The 17269-nt window shown below is 43.1% G+C and overlaps 1 protein-coding gene across 1 annotated transcript in view; it reads right to left on the minus strand.

The window, feature by feature from the left end:
• Positions 1–474: 474 nt before the first annotated feature.
• Positions 475–17269, minus strand: part of ITK (IL2-inducible T-cell kinase) — a 27001-nt gene continuing 10206 nt past the window's right edge. Inside the window, exons 2-17 of the mRNA XM_009076320.1 lie at positions 16361–16465; positions 13442–13523; positions 11351–11479; positions 10661–10701; positions 10164–10315; positions 9647–9712; positions 9410–9464; positions 7147–7226; positions 6371–6507; positions 5557–5631; positions 4686–4857; positions 3785–4001; positions 2974–3038; positions 2767–2885; positions 1091–1248; positions 475–546 (exon numbers count right to left, since the gene is read on the minus strand). Coding sequence (XP_009074568.1) covers positions 475–546; positions 1091–1248; positions 2767–2885; positions 2974–3038; positions 3785–4001; positions 4686–4857; positions 5557–5631; positions 6371–6507; positions 7147–7226; positions 9410–9464; positions 9647–9712; positions 10164–10315; positions 10661–10701; positions 11351–11479; positions 13442–13523; positions 16361–16465 — 1725 coding nt within the window. The remainder of the gene's footprint in view (positions 547–1090; positions 1249–2766; positions 2886–2973; positions 3039–3784; positions 4002–4685; positions 4858–5556; positions 5632–6370; positions 6508–7146; positions 7227–9409; positions 9465–9646; positions 9713–10163; positions 10316–10660; positions 10702–11350; positions 11480–13441; positions 13524–16360; positions 16466–17269) is intronic.

Here is a 17269-nt window from a genome sequence, read left to right on the forward strand (position 1 = left end):
TATTCATGTTCAGAGCTTTCAGGTCCAGCCCACTCTGAATTAGAGAGATATGGAAATGCCTGAATGTTTGTCCTCAGTTAAAGACAGGGTTTTTTTCTCCTCCAGGGAAGACCTTCATTTGGGAGTTCACAGAACCGGAACAGCAATGTCAGATCTCTTAGTTTTGAGGCTGTATCTTCAGGAGAAATACCCTTGCTGGACAGTGTGGTCCAGGATTCTGTGCTCAATTGCTGCTTCTGCTTTTAAGATGCAAACCACATTCTTGGCCAAACCAAAGCCTGTGTCTGTCTAGGCTCTGGAAGACCCAGGGATATCTTGTCTGTCTGGAAGTACCAGCCTCTGCTGCCTTCTTGTCCCCAGGCATACGGCAAGTGTTGATGGTGAGAGGATTCCTGTTAATGCTTTGTGTGGGGAAAATCCAGCCTTCTCTCCTCTCAGGACTCTCTTAGCTGTGCTGAGCAGCTGGTGCCATGATTACAGATCTAACTCAGAGATTTCACTCAGATGAAACAGCAGAAGAGAAAAGGATGGCCGGTCATCTTTCCTCTGAGCAGGGGAGAGAAAACAGAGGGAGAACATTAATGTCAGCTTGAGAGGAATAGCAAGGTTAGCAAGGAAAACCTTGTGAAAATACTAAGTATTAACAAAGGTACAATCTATCCATGTAGAGAAAACGCCATCAGGAGAACAAGATTCCTTCTGTGTAACGTTTCTTTTCTACTAGTGGTGAATTTTGCTTAGTGGACATTAAGTACCTTGTAATGGATTGGTTGTCATTTTTGCCATCACTGCTAGATCTCAGCCCCACAGATCTGCAGCTTTCTTAAGAAGGAAACTGTTGAATTGACTTGAATTAGGAGCACTACATGGACTTTTCAGTGAAGTCAACACACTGTATAGGAACAGCAGCTTAAATAAAGTGCAGAGAGCCCAGAGTTTGCTTGCTAGGGCAGATGAAACCTACAGTGCTTGACCTCTGAGATTTTATCTTGTGTTGGCATGTGAAGTGTACACCTCTCTCCCCTCCTCAAAGCAAGGGGAAGAGAACTTTTGTCTTTGGGAATTAGGGCTCTCCCATTACAATACTAACCATACTCCAGCACTGGCTCATGACCTCATAAATGGCCTTGGAGGCCAACCTGGGTTTGTAGAGCCGAAATCCTGCATTGATTTCTTCCACCACTTCTGCATTGGTGCGATTCTCATAGGGGATTTTACCTTCACTGAAGACCTCCCACATCAGCACTCCTAAAGCAAACAAATGAGAAAAATCACAAAGAAGCAACTAAAATCCTCAACAGGTCCATGGCCACCATCCACCTGCTCTTCTCTGCAGCTCAACATTGGTGTCAGTTACTTGGAAAAGCATTTTCACTTGGATTCTCAGTACACATCTGAAAAATCAGGCAGGACAGCTGTACAATTGGAGGATGGCAACCAGGATCTCTACTGAGCACTGGAATGTGTGGAAGTACCAGTTTGACTTCTCTGCATCTTACTTTGTAATAGTCTAGCACACAGGAATGTCTTTCCCTGAGGCAGATGAAGTCTGTGTTATGTGTCAGAAAGCAGACCTGAAACTGGAGGCAGCTAACTTCACCAGGCTTGGCTTGACTGTCAGTCAATCTGAGCAGCCTTTTTGGAAGCATCTAGCTCTCTGTACAGGCCAGTTTCCAATTTGTGAAGCAGAAGAACATTCTTACCAAAGTAGCACCTCTCCCCATGCCACTGCCACTTTGCTATGAGGTGTCAGAAATAGCTCCACTGGCAAAAGCTGTCCCTTGTCATTACATGGTGAGTGCTGACAGCCTCCTCCACATGCCAGGGAACATGGAAAGGGGAATGGTGCTCTCTGAAGCATCTCCATGTTGAGTTTGTGAAGGAGGCTGTGTGAGCCTGAGCATCCATCTCTCACCATCCTGCTCATAGCCCACTCCAGGAATGCACAACTTCAGCTGCAGCATAAGACAGCAAAGGCCAAGGGGAAGCACAGACTAGCAAAGTATAATCCTGCATTATTTACTGCTGGGCTCAGAGCTGAGTGGCACCTCATGGACTGTGTGCTGTGCACAGCACACTGCCCCAAATCATTCTGTGCTACAGTGATTTGCATGTTGGTTGAACAGGGGCCATGTCCATGAGTGTGCCAGATCTACAGCCCAGGGGATAGCCTTTGTTATGGCTTTGGGGAAAAAATACACAGCAGTGTTCTTATCTATGAGGGTCCAGAAGGGAGACCAAAGAATGGAAGCAAATCATGAAACAATGCATTGGGGAGCAGGAAATGAGGTGAGAAATGTGAGCAGTGAAATAGTATTTTCAGATCAGCATAAAGCAAATAGCATAAAGCAGAGCAAACTTGGAAAGGCAGAGTGAAGTATCAGTGTCTGGGACTGACATGTGGGAAAAAGTGCCTAAATGTATTTCTCCTCTCCTCTCTCCTTTCCTCTCCTCTCCAAATTTTGTCAGCGACTCTCCAGCCTTTTCTTGGACACTCCCTCTGTGTCAGCATGAGTTCATATTTATACATTAATACATGTATAATACATTAAACTGGCAATATTTGCAGTGTTCCAAAGTATCTAGGTAGTTTGCTATGCTCTCCTTTCTTTCTCTTAAATGATTTAGGCTTTCCTAAGCCATTATTCAGGCAAAACACTCTTGGAGTCCAGAGGATGTAGCATTTAGAAGAGTTTACTTGAGGACTGAGCCCCTAAGTTTTCTGAGCTTTGTTGAATTTTTCCCATTTCGACAAGAGTTTCTTACCAAATGACCAAACGTCAGATTTGGTGCTGTAGTTGCTGTAGGAGAAAACCTCTGGAGCAGACCACTTGACTGGAAACTTGGTACCCGTGGAGCTGGTGTACTGATCATCAAGGACAATCCTAGAAAAGGTGAAGAAGGCAGAGTGCTGAGTAACTCCTCATCCTGTGACAGCCTTGCAGGGAGCATGTGCAGCCTTGGTGCCATTACCTCGACATCCCGAAGTCAGACACTTTGACCACGTGGGATTCTCCCACCAGGCAGTTCCTGGCAGCCTACAAGAAGAGAAGGTGCAAAAGAGAGGGGGTCAGAGCTGAAAGACTGTCACAGCCACTCAGTGGCTTTTATCCTGACAGAGCAGATAGTGCTTAAAAAAAGGAGCATCACAGGGACATCATGCCATACAAAGAGGACAAAACCCTGAGGTTCTCATGCTTTCTGTATGTTTTACAGCCAGCATTTCCCTGTTCCCAGAAAAGCTGGTCAACCTTCAGTCTGACTGACTTGCAGGCCTGAATTGCCCAGCAAGGGTGGAGAAAGACCCTAAAACACCCACAGCTACTCGCAGTCCTTGCTTGCCTAGTGAAACAGCAGCAGTGACTGAAGCAGCTTGATTGAACACCATGTAATCAACAGTATTTTATCATCAATGCATGTTTATAGATGAGTTATGCCAGAACAGGTCTTTTTGCCATCTTCACTGATTGTAGACATGAAGAGTGGTCAGTTCCTGGGAACTGTGGCTCTTGGGGAGCAAAAGAGTCCACTCAGTAAAAGAGACAAAATTTATATCCTCATTTATTCTCTCCCCAACATAATTAAGGGAAATAGATTAATCAGAGCTCCAGGGGTTGTTGTTTTTTCCCCCCTAAAGTATTGATGCTGCTTCTACAACAAGGGCAGATACAGGATCCTCTATAAACAGGCAGGAGGAGTATGGAAGCTGAAATTAAGAAAGGAAGAAAGCACAGGAAAAAGCCCACCTGGAGCAAAGAAAAAAATCCATGTGGGACTAACATACCAGGTCTCTGTGGATAACAGAGTTTTGTTCCAGGTAAGCCATTCCTTCACACACATCTTGGCACATCCCCAGCAGAGTTTCCTTTGAAAAACTGCCCCGCTGGCTCCTGAGGTAGTCGGACAAGCAGCCGTGCTCCATGAACTCGAACACCAGGCTTATGGGAGCATTCTCAAAGCACACACCATAAAGCTGGACTAGCTTGGGGTGAGACAGCTTCCTGTGGGATAGGGAGGGAAGGTGGAAAACAGGCTGAAATATCCTTACAGCAAGTGTGTTATACACAGCCACTCATGCCACCCCACTGCACCCTGCTCACTGCAAAGACCAACCTGTCTAGCAAGTCTAATGTCAAGTAGGACTAAGTATCATCCCATTTTAATGGTAATGGTCACCACAAGACTTTTCTGTATGAAAAAATCACCCAGTTGAACAAAAATAAAATCAATTTCTGTTTTGAAGGGAGGAAAATGTAAAACATACAAAGTAAATAAAACCAAAGAGAAAACTGTTTAGTTGTGCAAAGTGAAAAAATTTTGCGGGTAAGGTTTTTCAATAAAATTACTCTCAAATTTTAAGAGATTTCTCCATCTAATTATTTTGGGCAAAACCCACTTTGCCCTCCAAAATGCATCATCAATTAACCCTTCCTTCCAGAACAGCAGGGGCCTGGAAGACCATTCTGGATATTGATAGACTTAGAAGCACAGTAATTCACCTCCTCTTGGAATTGCCTTGGTATGTAGCCACCAGAGGTCACCTGTCTCTCTAGATACTATTTAGAAACATAGTAGATAATCCAAGTTTGAATTCCCCATTCATACTCCTGGACATTATTGCAACACTTTGGTTCAGCCTTATGAATCCCACGGGGTTTGATTTTCTTGGTGAATCTACTACTTACATCAAGACTTTAGCTTCCTCAATGAAATCCTCTTCAGACATTGCTCCTTCACGGATGGTCTTTATGGCTACTTTCGTGTTGTCCAGCAAATAGCCAAGGTAGACCACCCCAAACTGACCACTGCCAATTTCCTGCACACGGATCAGCTCAGAGGAGTTAATGACTAATTTTCCTGTAGATTGTAAGGGAGAAAGAATAAGGATCCAGCAGTAAAATGTCAAACAAAAAGCTTTTGTGGGTTAAGCATTGAGAAAGGACTCTAAGGGAAACTTTCTGGCTCTCTCTCAAATTGCCTGTCTGACCTTTCATAGCTCATTTGACTAGTCCATGCTGTAGGTCATGGTCAAGAGTAGGAACAACAACATCCCCTTTTTTCCCCCTTTCTCTTGTCTATCCAGTTTGTCAGGGAGGATTCTTTCTACCATACATATGAGCACTACCAAGCACAACATGGGTTTGACTTTCTTTGATGTCTCCAAGAATTACAGCAACGATGATACCAGCAAAATTCTGTTGACAACAGTACTCAAATGGAGGCATCTTTCAGGAGGGACTCAGCTTTCATCAAATTGGGCTATACTCCCACTCCCATGCCCTTTGTTCAGCATTCATTTCAGTGTTTAATGTTGTCTTCATTGAGACCTCAGGGATCTCATCACTCCCTCAAGGCATGGCACGGTCAGTTACTCCAGTTATCAATGGTAATGACAAAGATGATAATCTTGTGAACAGTGCAGTATACAGATCTGAAGAAAGCTATTTACTGCAGTGATAGTCACATGAATATTCAGAAATATCCCTGGGGATAAGCAGGATTATCCAGCTAACCAACAAGGAGTGTGAATCCCATATAGTGGTGAGAGTACCATACCATAGCTCAGCCCTGCAGTGATCGGGGCCTTTTTCCTCCAAGAAGAGACTGGATAGCGCAGACGAGTGACGAGACCTGAGTGACAGAGGGAAAGGTGTGTTCCAGTTATTGTCACAGCCATGACAAGTGTGGCTGTCACTACCCCAGTAGGCAATTTGGATACTGGAAGCAGATTTATTGTACTGAGTTCTCAGCTCCACTTGAGGGCAGCTGAGCCTGTGTTCAGCCTGTGAGAAGGAAGCCAAATCTGAGCAGATTCAGCTTATTTCCTGTTTTCACTCTGTCAGCAAATGTGAGCTGATAAAATTTCAAGTGATACCTTTTATTAGTAGGGCATTTTTTAAGCCTAGGGTTTCTCTTGGTACTCCTGGACTGTATGGATGGAAGTCTTTGGTGACTCCCATGTCTGGCTATGGATCCTGGCCATGTTCTTGATTTTGTGTCAAATCAAGGCCCAAGGATGTATCACCTCCTGGGCAGGAAGACCCTGCAGTGTAATTCAAACAGGTATCTTGGCCTAGCAGTGATGATACTCCTCCAGGACTCTCTGTAGTATGTCATTATGACATCTGTTTTGGTCGTAGACAGTCTTAGAAGGACAGTCAGAGTGAAGATGTAATGCTGGAAGCTGGAAGCTTGCCTGAAATGGTAATTTTCCTGCCACCCAAGTGACAGGATAAGGGGAAGAAAAGGTGATGCCATTTAACATTTCATTGTAAGGATAGAGGGCTTGGGAGCCTTCCTTCATTCAAAACAGTCATCTGGCTGCATGGTAACCCAGCAACTTCCCTGGTCAGCATCAGCCTTCACTCACCTGCTGCATTGTGCTGGTGGTAGTTGATGAGCTCAGGGATGCAGTCAAACACGTGCTTTTCTGCCAAGTAATATCGCTTGGGAAAGTCAGTTGTTTCATTGATGTGATAATGCTTTATAACAGGATTGTTGTCTGTGCTGAAAAAGAGGAGGTTTTCTTTGAGGAAAACTAGGTTGCAGCAAAAAGACAGGAATCTGGAGTATAAACAGAAGAGGAGCAAGTGAGCAAAGGGAAGAACCTTCCCTCAGCATGAATGGGGGAGGAGCAAGGAGTGAGCTGCAGTTGCTAATGAAGATTGTGTACTGGTATGTTCGCCCTCTCACTCATAGATGGTCTCATCTCTAGAAAGGCTGAGGTTTCCTGATTGAGTACTAAGTTTCTCTGTCTCTTCTTTGTGAAACAAACCTTTCTGCCCCATCACTGAAACCCTTTCACTAGTCCTGTACCACCCATGTCTGATGAGTCCAGCACACAGTCCATGTTGATCCTACTGACACTTGAGCTGGGGGGACAATTCCATCAGAATTACAACCCCAGTGGTGTCTAAGGCACTATTTATAGGCATATATTTAGATGCAGGGAGAATTGGAGCCTTTAATACTCGTTGCAACTGGCAGCTGACTCTTCTGCCTTTTTTGGAACTGCTTTCCTCTATCATTTTCATGAGCCTTCTGCTCTCTCTTTATAATGCCAAAACAACTATACAGAGATTACACACTAATAGAAGCCATTTCATTGATGTAATTGATGTGAAAAGCTGCTGAGCTCAGCTGTACCTTAATGCTTTGGTGAAAACAGAGACTGTGTACATGCCAGGCTGCCTCGAATCTCTCACCATGAAGGCACCTTCCCTACCCTGGAACAGGAGCAAAGGAAAGAAAACTGGTTAGAGACACAACGGAAAAAAAAAAAAGAAGCAGACTCGGGGCAAAACTGTGCTCATTTCAGCCCTGTCTGCTTCTCAGTCACGAGGATTTGCTAAACATGTAGGAAAAACAAGAGCCATCAGCCCACTGACTGAGCTTGGAGTGTTCCATGCACAGCTGTGGTGGCTGCCCAGGGCCTGCAGGTACACCCCACTGGTGTCTCTTGGGTGCTATGTTTTCTTACCTCAGTTTCCTGAGGAAATGAGACTTACATGCATGTGCTAGGTACATGTGTGTGTCTCTCTGTTCCTCCCAGCCTCTCCTCTAGAAATTTTGAACCCATTGATTGCCTTCAACCCTATCTGACAGAACACATGTTCAATGCAATGTGCAGCCGAGTGGAAAGGCAAACCCCAACGAGTGCTCTCTGTTGAATGAGCAGCTATGGAACAAGAATACAATTTATCCAATACCAGAGAATCCATATGGAAGTGTAAGAAAGATAATTTGCTAATGTGTCACAAATGGGAAAAGTTTGGACATGATCCTGCCCTTTCATAGGTACACCAGTCATCCAGTATCTAAATGTAAATGTTTAGGTAGGAAAGCAGTCTTCTTCCACTCTGGCACTCATGGAACAGTTTGCCTTTCTAATTTGTAATTGTTTTCTACTCATCTGAATGCTAAAATGCCTCACTGACCATGATCCTGGCAGGGCCAGGCTCTGAGGGATGAGATGGCAAAGGGGAAGATTTAACATCACAGTTTGGGTGGAATGTGCTGTACTGATCTATATATTGATAATAAACCTCACATTTTTCTTCTGCTTGCAGATAAAGATGATTTCATCTGGCATCCCAAGTGCCTGATTATTTCATTCCCTCCTTTGCTTTTCATGGCAGATTTCCTCCATTTCATATGTCTTCTGCCCACCCACAACACTTGGTGCAAACCTAATCCACCAAGTGCACCCTGCCTTGGCCCTTCCTTCCCACGTCCTCAGGGGACTGATCAGCTCCAGGTGAACACAGAGGCTGAGGCTGCTACTGCATCCCCTGGGTATGAGCTGCTGACTCTCAGTGTGCAGCTGTGCCCAGGTAGGATCAGACTGCTGAGCTACAAACTTTGACAGGTTGGCTCTTCAATGTCTGCACAACATCTGCACGACACAATATCTAGCACAGGGAAGCTCTAAGAAGAGTCTTCAGGTGCTGCTGTAGAAGCATCTGTATCATGCATAGTGAGGACTTCAGGGCTCATCTCCCTGGCAAGTATTGGAGGTAGGCAAGCTTTGGAGACAGCATCCTGTCTGAGTTAAACTTTAAGCTCTCTTCTTACCCTTCCATATCACTTGACACCAAGCCTGGCCAAAGATCACTCACGAGCTTGGCTATGTTTTGGGGGGAGCTGTGGGGGCTGCAAGGTTTTGAACCAGAAGTCTCTGCAGCCACATGGGGATAGTTTGCTGGTAAAAAAGTCAGGCTGGTAGGACCAAAAGGAAAAATAAGATCAATAAACCACGGGTGGGCATGTCATGTAGGAGTTTATAGGATTTAGAAGAATTTTTAAAACCACATGAAAAGTACTATTATTCCACAAAACAACTCTTTATTCAAGGCACCTGTTAATGTAAGAGCCTGACTTAAAAACTAAGGCTGTGTTTGTGTGGAAAATTTGTACAAAAAGCATTTTCTTTATATTTTCAGTACAGTCTTCACTGGAAAACTCTGGTTCAACTGAAAAATTAAAGATGCTCACATGCACACACAAACACACAAAACTAAAAAAGCAAAACCCAAATGCATACTTGTGGCTTTCACCCAAAATATTTCAGCATGAGATTGGTTAGATTTTCAGAGAGCTACTGTCATCTGCAGGTCTCCTGCAGAGGCAGGAAAGATGAACTAAAATCACAGTGTTCAGCTGACAGTGTTCTGAAACAGTGTTTTCCACCAGTGCCAGTTGTTGGGTGTGTTTGGCCAAAGCAGGATGGCTCAGCTTTGGATAGTAAGGGGAATGTGCTGATGGTCCTTTATCTCGCATCACACATCAAGGACAGCAACACAGCAGGAACCCAGGGTTCAGCTCTCTTACACAAAGCAACCCTTGCAGGCTTCATTTGTCATTAATTCATTATTATTTCCCCTCCACCCCATAGATAACACTGGTTTACCTCATCCCTGAGGAGTGTTTCTGCTTTGCTTCTGCTGATGTTCTTATTGTACCATCTGAAAACATAAAAAAACTCTGAGTCAGCATTTCTAGGCTAGGAAACTTTCTGCTGAAAAGCTTCTGGATTGAGCATCCCCAGGACTAGCAGTGACATGTGGTGTGGGGTAGGGGCATTTGAAACTTGTAGCTTCAATTCCAGGGCACTCAGAGGTACAAGAAAAACATAGGCACAACTTACTCATATATTTGCAGATTCTCGGGTGATTTTTCCGCCAGGTAGCTGCTTGGCACGTAGCCTTCATGCCTGATGAGATGCAACATGGTGTGAGTGTGCTGACAGAGAGGATTTTCTCTGCATCTGTAGGAGTCAGCTTGAAAGATTTGCCTGCTCTTTGCATGATTGAAGTGCTGGTTGTTATGTATTTAGTAGGGTTAGTGGAGAAGAAAACAACTGATTGCACCTCTAAACTTGCAGAGTTTCACAATGTTTTTCCCCTATATGTATCACAGCACAGATCAGCCTGAGCTAAGGACAGTTTATTTCTTTACAAATACTTTCAGATCCTTTTTTTTTCAGCTGCTTAAATACAAGCATCATCAAACAGAGGAAAGTTACCCTAAATAACCTTCCAACACTTTTTTCCCTGTATATCAGAGGATGCTTCAAAAAATTAAACAAGAAGCTAGCACATGTTAGCGGAAGAACAAACGGGTTTAGAAAGGATTTGCAAATTAGCTGTTGAAAAGGGACTTACCCATTCTTATCTTGAACCAGCCACCAATGCTCCTCAGAGCTGTCAATCAGATAATACTCCTCGTTATATCGTAACGTCAGCTCTTGTGGATTCTGGGCATTATAGTCATATATGGCTATGACCAAGGTTTCCTTTGGGTCTAGGAACAATTCCTGCACAAATTAGGCAAAAGGATCATCGTATTCATATTCCTAAAACCCAGTGCTCTCTAAAATTATACCTCCCTGTCAGCATTGGCATCCTCTGGGCTCAAAAGCCTCAAAGCTAGGAAAGCACACCAGGGCATCTGGTGGGGTGTGGTGGTAGCATGAGAATTTTTAGCACTTTCAAACGATGAGTTTCCTATAAAAATTTAAGTTGCAAAGAAAATGTCCAGGGAATGTTATCTCAGGTGATATTCTAGGTCACTGCACCATGGTGAACCTTAATGAGGACATATTTCCCACTGCTAGTTAATCAGGACACAAGAACAGCCTAGTATGCCTCATTGCACTCACCCAGTTGTCTTCAGGAGTGGGAGGAAGGGGCTTCTTTGAGGCTAAAATGAAATCAAGAAAGATAATTTGAAGTAGATCTGGACAAAACCGGAGGAGAAACCATAAGTGTAATGAATTGACACAGGTGATACAAACCCAGTGAATAGCAAGCCTTGGACTTCTAGAGCAAGACAAGCCAACTGCACCTACACAGTGAATCTCAGCCATGCAGCAGGGGTTTGAAACTGGGGTACAGATTGCTTAAAGAATCACCAGATACAAGGTAGAAGTTTTTTTGGGTGAAGAATGATTGACCACTTCTATGCTTTTTCAGGTGACAAAGTAAAGATTACGCTTGGCCATTGAAACCACAGAGGAAATATGGTTAGGACAAAACAGGACACACACACAGAGGACAAAACAGGACACACAGAGTTGCATGCATGTATCTCAAGAAAGTTGTTGTTATGGCTTATTGACAGACCACAGCTGATGAAGTTCTTAGTTCTCCATCTCATTCCAAAGACAGCATCAAGCATCACACAGAGGATAGTGTGAATTCAAAACCAAGATTGCCACACACAGTAAAAGATAAGCTAGAATATCCCAAGAAGGCAGCAACACCTCTTGATGGAAATGTAACACCAAGACAGATTCGATCCTTTACCTTTGCTAGGAATGAACATTTCAAGGTTTTAACAAATCCCATACCATTTTTGGTGGGGTCATACTCCACACAGCCAACTGCCATCTTCTCTGTCTGAGCACAGCATCTCCACTTGCCATCTAACCAAAAATCTGGATGACACTTTGAAACCAAACTGTTGTTGCTTCTGGTTTCTGGAAAATGTCAAGGGAAATAGAAGAGGGAAAATGAATTTATTTGCATCCATATCAACTCTAACAGATATCTAGAACTAAATGGAAATAATCTGCACTTTAAAGAAGCTTCTTATTCTTGTCAAACTAAGTTTTAGTGAGCATTATCAACCTTCTCCATTAATGTTTCCCTTTCTCCCAAAACCAGAGTGAATGCCACCATCAATGTGGAGGAATAGCCTTCCTGCTGCTGCTGAAGCCCATATCTCTCTGCTGTGGTAGAACAGAGTCCTACCAGCATGAGTCTTTAAAATGATAAAGCACCAAAAGCAGAGAAGGAAGGTCACATAAAAAGATATAAAATCTGGCAGGCCATATATTGATTATTCTCAGGACACTTGCTGCTTTGCCTTGGTGTTCAAAAGGAGCTATACAAGCTGGCATTCACCAGTACTAAACATTTTTGGCCCATGTAAATACCAGTCTTGAATGTCTGCATGAATGATTAAAGCCCTTTATAAAGCTCAGCCTCTCTATCCGTAAAAATCATCTTCCTGAAAATGCTAAAAAAAATTTCTGCTGGTCTGTTTCAAGAGACTATTCAAATTATCCAAGGGAGAGGACAGTCTCAAAATGTTGAACAAAAGGAACCCTGGCAATGTTCAAAGAGAGGAGATGGATGAAGCTTTGAGCAACCTGGTCTGGCGGGGAGGTGTCTCTGCTCATGGCAGGGGGTTGGGACTAGATGATCTGTAAGGTCCATTCCAACCCCTAAAATTCTAAGATTAAGAGGTGAGAAAGTAGAAGCTTGGAGCAGGTGCACTCCAGAAGGGAAATAACTAGTTGCAAGAATCAGTGCATGAACTTCATAATATCTCCATCAGGCACAATGCTTTCCAAAGGAACAGTACAGTAGCTCGTGCTATAAAGGAAGAAAAAGCTATGACAGAAGCCTGGTGCAATTTTCATGTAACTAAGTAACATGTCAAGCACTGTGCTCCATCTCTGCAGGCAGTGGTTAGTTCTTGTGCCTTCGCTTGAGCACCATGGCAGTGAACCACAGCGCAATTCAGGAGCCGAACAGGAAATGAAAACTGCCCGCAAAAATGTTTCTTAATAATCATGGTTCTCTCAGAAGGCTGCTGTCTAATCAAAAAATTGATTAATAAGAGCTAAAAAGTCTTCTCTGTAGAAAAGATTGATTTAAAAAAAATAGGTGTAGAAAAAAAATCCTTGTCTCTTCCCAAATAAGAAACCTCAAATTACAGTAACATATTAACAGTTTATCCTGGAAAGAGACAAATCATAGAATGGGTAAGGTTGGAAGGGAACACAGTGGATTATCTAGTCCAGCCTACTCAAGCAGTGTCATCCTGGAGCACATGGAACAGGATTGTGTGCAGATGGTTCTGGAACATCTCCAGTGAGGAAGACTCCACAACCTCCACACCCACCAAATTTCATAGAATCATAGAATTTAAGGGTTGGAATGGACCTTACAGATCATCTAGTCCCAACTCCCTGCCCTGGGCAGGGACACCTCCTCACTAGATCAGGTTGCTCAAGGCTGGCCTTGAACACCACCAGGGCTGGGGCAGCCCCCACATCCCTGGGCAACTGTTGTCATCCAGGAGTCTTTGCACTGTGATTTTGTTCTACTTGTTGGCTTTCACAAGGAAAATGAAAAGAAAACCCCAGAACTCCCTAAATGATCTTTCTGCTTGATATCTTGCTAAAACCTTATTCCTGCAGTACTGTAAGCACTACTAATGCTTACACTACTAAACACTGTGTAGAAGTTGACTCCCTTATATAAAGAATTTGCATGTAACCATCTTCAATCCTAGATTTCTACAGTGTACTCAAAAGCACAATGTTTATTAACACAGGGGTTTATTTTTCTAATGTAGCCAAACAGCTTGTGTCAAAACTGGTCAGGGATAGGTAACTTCAACAATTAGGTGAGCACAGGGGTTTTATTACCTTCCTTCAGTGTAAGGACCCATCTCTGCCTGCTCTCACGATTGGGTGCAAACACGTAGAGTATGTAGTTATCGTGGATGATCTGGAGAGGGGAGACAAGAAGGGAACCAGCCATGAGAAGCAATCCCAGATATGCTGGGCATGATGGAGTCACCAAAGGAAACAGGCAGCAGCCCCAAGTTACACACAAAATAATGGTGTGGGGAAGTGGGGTAAGACAATGCCTGTTCAGAAGCATCTCTTAACCTCACTGACTTTTGATTATTTGAATTGGAGTAGAAGTTCTGATTGAGAAAGAATTCCAGACAAGCACTGGTTTAGATCAATTTTATGCTGTTAAGAAATGCCTGTGAAATCAACAGAGATGGAGCAATTTCAATCTGCAGAGGATTCAGCCTGTTACTGACTGCAGTTTATCCTTCTAAAACCCCATTTCTCTGGGAAGATGGCATCTGTTTCTTAGCAAGTCCTTGTAAGATACCTTCACTTAAGAGCCAAATGTTGCTTTTTTGTGTGTCTGTGTGTCAGTGTAAAACTCTAGCAGCTCCCTGGAGATTATCTGGAACACTATTATTCTTCAAAGTTTTTGATAGCTTTCAGTAGTATTATAGAGGGGAAGCAAGAAGGTGAAACAGATGATCAATGAGAAATCAAAATGCTGTTTTCATCAACTTGGCCTGAATGGCAAACAAACAACGGAAGAGAAATACAGAACACTTGTGAAGTTTCAGACCAGGGACTAAAATCATCTCAAGAACAGAAATTACACAGAAACTGAATTTAATTACTACATTTGGGCCTAAAATTTGATGTAACACATAATTTACATTTCTCTTCCAATATTTAGCTCAACAATTTCATTCCAAATGGGACCTGGTCCCATCAATGCACAGATGCTTTGAAAAACTTTGACCTGTGCTGCTTTGGGCTGAAGTGGAGTTAACTTTCTTCACAATGGGGAGTGTGGGGCTGTGTTGAGGATTTGTGCAGGGCACAGGTTTGATAGAGATGTTTTTGTTGCTGCTGAGCAGAGCTCACACAGAGCCAAGGCCTTTGCTGCTTTCTGTACTGCAACACTGGAAGGGAAGTGGGGGTGCATGGGAGATTGGGAGGAGACACAGCTGGGACAGGTGACCCAAACTGACCAAAGGGATGTTCCATACCATAGGACATCATGCTCAGTATATAAGGTGGGAGGAAGGAGGGACATCTGGAGTGATGACATTTGTCTTCCCATGGAATTGTTACACGATGGTCCCTGCTCTTCTGGAGGTGCTGAACACCTCCTGCCCATGGGAAGCAGTGAATTAATTCCTTGTTTTGTTTTGCTTGTGTATGAAGCTTTTGCTTTCTCTGTTAAACTGTCTTTATCTCAACCCATGAGTTTTTCTAACTTTTACCCTTCTGATTCTCTCCCCCATCCCATTGCTGGGGGAGTGTGTGAGCAGCTGGTGGTTCTTGCTTGCTAGCTGGGGTTAAACCACAACAACTTTCCAAAGAGAGGTTTCTACAAGACAGCAGCTATTATTTAAAGTATCTCCACAGGTGTAGATGAGGCAATTTTGATTATTCTCTGAAGAACAGGAAGCATTTTCTATCTCTTGGTCTGAAGTCCTTGCAGGCACTTGCAGACAGCTATGTGACACAGTTGCTTTGCATGCTACAGACAGATAAAACAGAAAAAGGGGAGGAACAACTCCCACTAATTTAAAGCCACTCCTGTTGATATTATTGTTATGCCACTATAATGTTTTGACAATTCAAGGCAGACTTTGAAATATGCAGTAAACAGATCTCCCAAAGATAGAGCCATGAGCATGCACAGCTGCCCCAACTCATTTCATGCCCCTCTGCAAGGAGCTCACTTGCAGGATGAGCCACACAAAAGTAAAAGCCACTGGTGGTTCCACAGAAGATTTATAGGCAGTGCAGCTGAGATGCAATTTTGCAAATTACAATATAATTTTGCAAAGTACCACAGAAGTGAGTGTGGGACAAAATTCAGATGTGCTACAAGCAGGAGTGATTACCATGACCTCAGTGCAGCATCGTGACTAGTTCACTGTCACCATCCCACCAGTACTGGCTACTACTTTCACTTTGTTTTGTTGTTCCTACAAGCAATGGAGCTATGGAAATACAGGTTTGAAAATTCAGACTGAAAACAAACAGATCTGAGCATTTATTCCTTCTCTAGTCCATGTTCACCGAAGTTCAGAGAATATGAGGTTCCCCATCAAGCTTTCCTGCAGCCAGGCAGCTCCTACCCAGCCCCAGTTGAGAGTTTTCCTGCTGCTCATCAGGAGCTGTTTGCAGCATATAGCAACATCTTCTCCAAATGGGCTTCCAAATGTCCTCAAACAAGGCTGTAACACTCTGATACCTGGTTTCTTCAGTGCTTATTATGCAACATTTTGCAATATTCCAGGGCAATTTGTACCATCCTGTCTAGGAAACATCCTGAGCTGGAAAGAGGATTTCCTGACTCAACCTAGTTTGGGAAATTATTTCCTCTCTATTCCAAGAGGTCTGTAATGTAATGTTTCCAGGGCTCAGACTAGAGCATGATGAAGCTGCAGTTCTACTGTTCAAATGAAAATTTAGAGAAAACTCCACAAGCTACTTCATGATTTGTCAGAAGGACAGAATCCATGTGAAAGATGAGGTTTTCTCTGAACATGAGTTAGTGGGATCACTGACCATTGTATTAAGTGAGGGATAGCATTAGATCTGTTGATCCTTTCCCTTTTAAAACTGAGTGTAAGGGTTTATGGAGCTTGTAATGACACTCTGACTCCCCAGTTCATTTCCAGCCCCAATCTGCTTTTTCTTCCTTCATTGTTGTTCACCCCCAGCGTTGGGTTCATTAATAACTGCACCATGAAGTGATATCTCCAGCACTATGGTCAACAGACTCACCTGGAAAGGGTATTTATACTGACAGGGAATGATGATGTCACTTTTCACAATTTCCACGCATTTAATCCTGGAAAGTTCCACAGAACCCTTCAAAGTCCTTTTTTTCTAGAAGACAGAGAAAAGCACTTGGTTGATGCTAATGATTGTGGATTAAGTGAATAATTAGACAAGGCTGTCATGGCCGTAGGAGAGTTAATTTTAATGGAGCAGAAGCAAATGAACTTATTGTGTAAGAAATTTAAATATATAAATAATCATTCTCTTCTATAGCACCTCTGTATGGATTGCACACACACACATCCATGCACACACATCTGTCTGAACTCAGCATATGGTTTCTTAGAGAGCCAGTCAGAGCTTTTTGATTGAAATTCAGCTTTTACTTTCTTTCTTCCAACAAAATGAAGTGATTTTTTTAACTAAAAAGAACTGTTTTCATTAAATGTTTGGTTTACTAACACTCCTGTTTCATACTGAAAAGATATCTAACAAAAATACTTTAGTAAAATGGTTGGGTACTGAGAATTTAAAAACTGTGCATTTTATCTGAAATGTACATTTTTACTGCATCTGTTTCCCAAACCCCACAGCACTTCTCTGGTTTTGCTTTGTCTGGGTTTTCAGCTAAGGGAAAAATAACAGGACATTTTGAAATAAATAATACCCTCAAAAACTTGCCCACAATGCTGTTTTTCTCACAGCCTCTGCTACGTTATTCTTCATCATATACCAGGTAACAGTATGGGCAGTTAGGAAATGGTACAGGAAGAACAGGCATCTAAGCATCCCAGATACCTTGGAGTGCCCTATTTTCTACAGTATCCTCACCCCATAGCTCCTTGGCCAGTGGCACAGCTTTCGCAAGAGAGGAGTGAGGTGATGACAGTGAGACTCCGTGTCTGGTGCTTC

The sequence above is a fragment of the Acanthisitta chloris genome, unplaced genomic scaffold (assembly GCF_000695815.1).
Source record: "Acanthisitta chloris isolate BGI_N310 unplaced genomic scaffold, ASM69581v1 scaffold23726, whole genome shotgun sequence".
NCBI lineage: Eukaryota > Metazoa > Chordata > Aves > Passeriformes > Acanthisittidae > Acanthisitta > Acanthisitta chloris.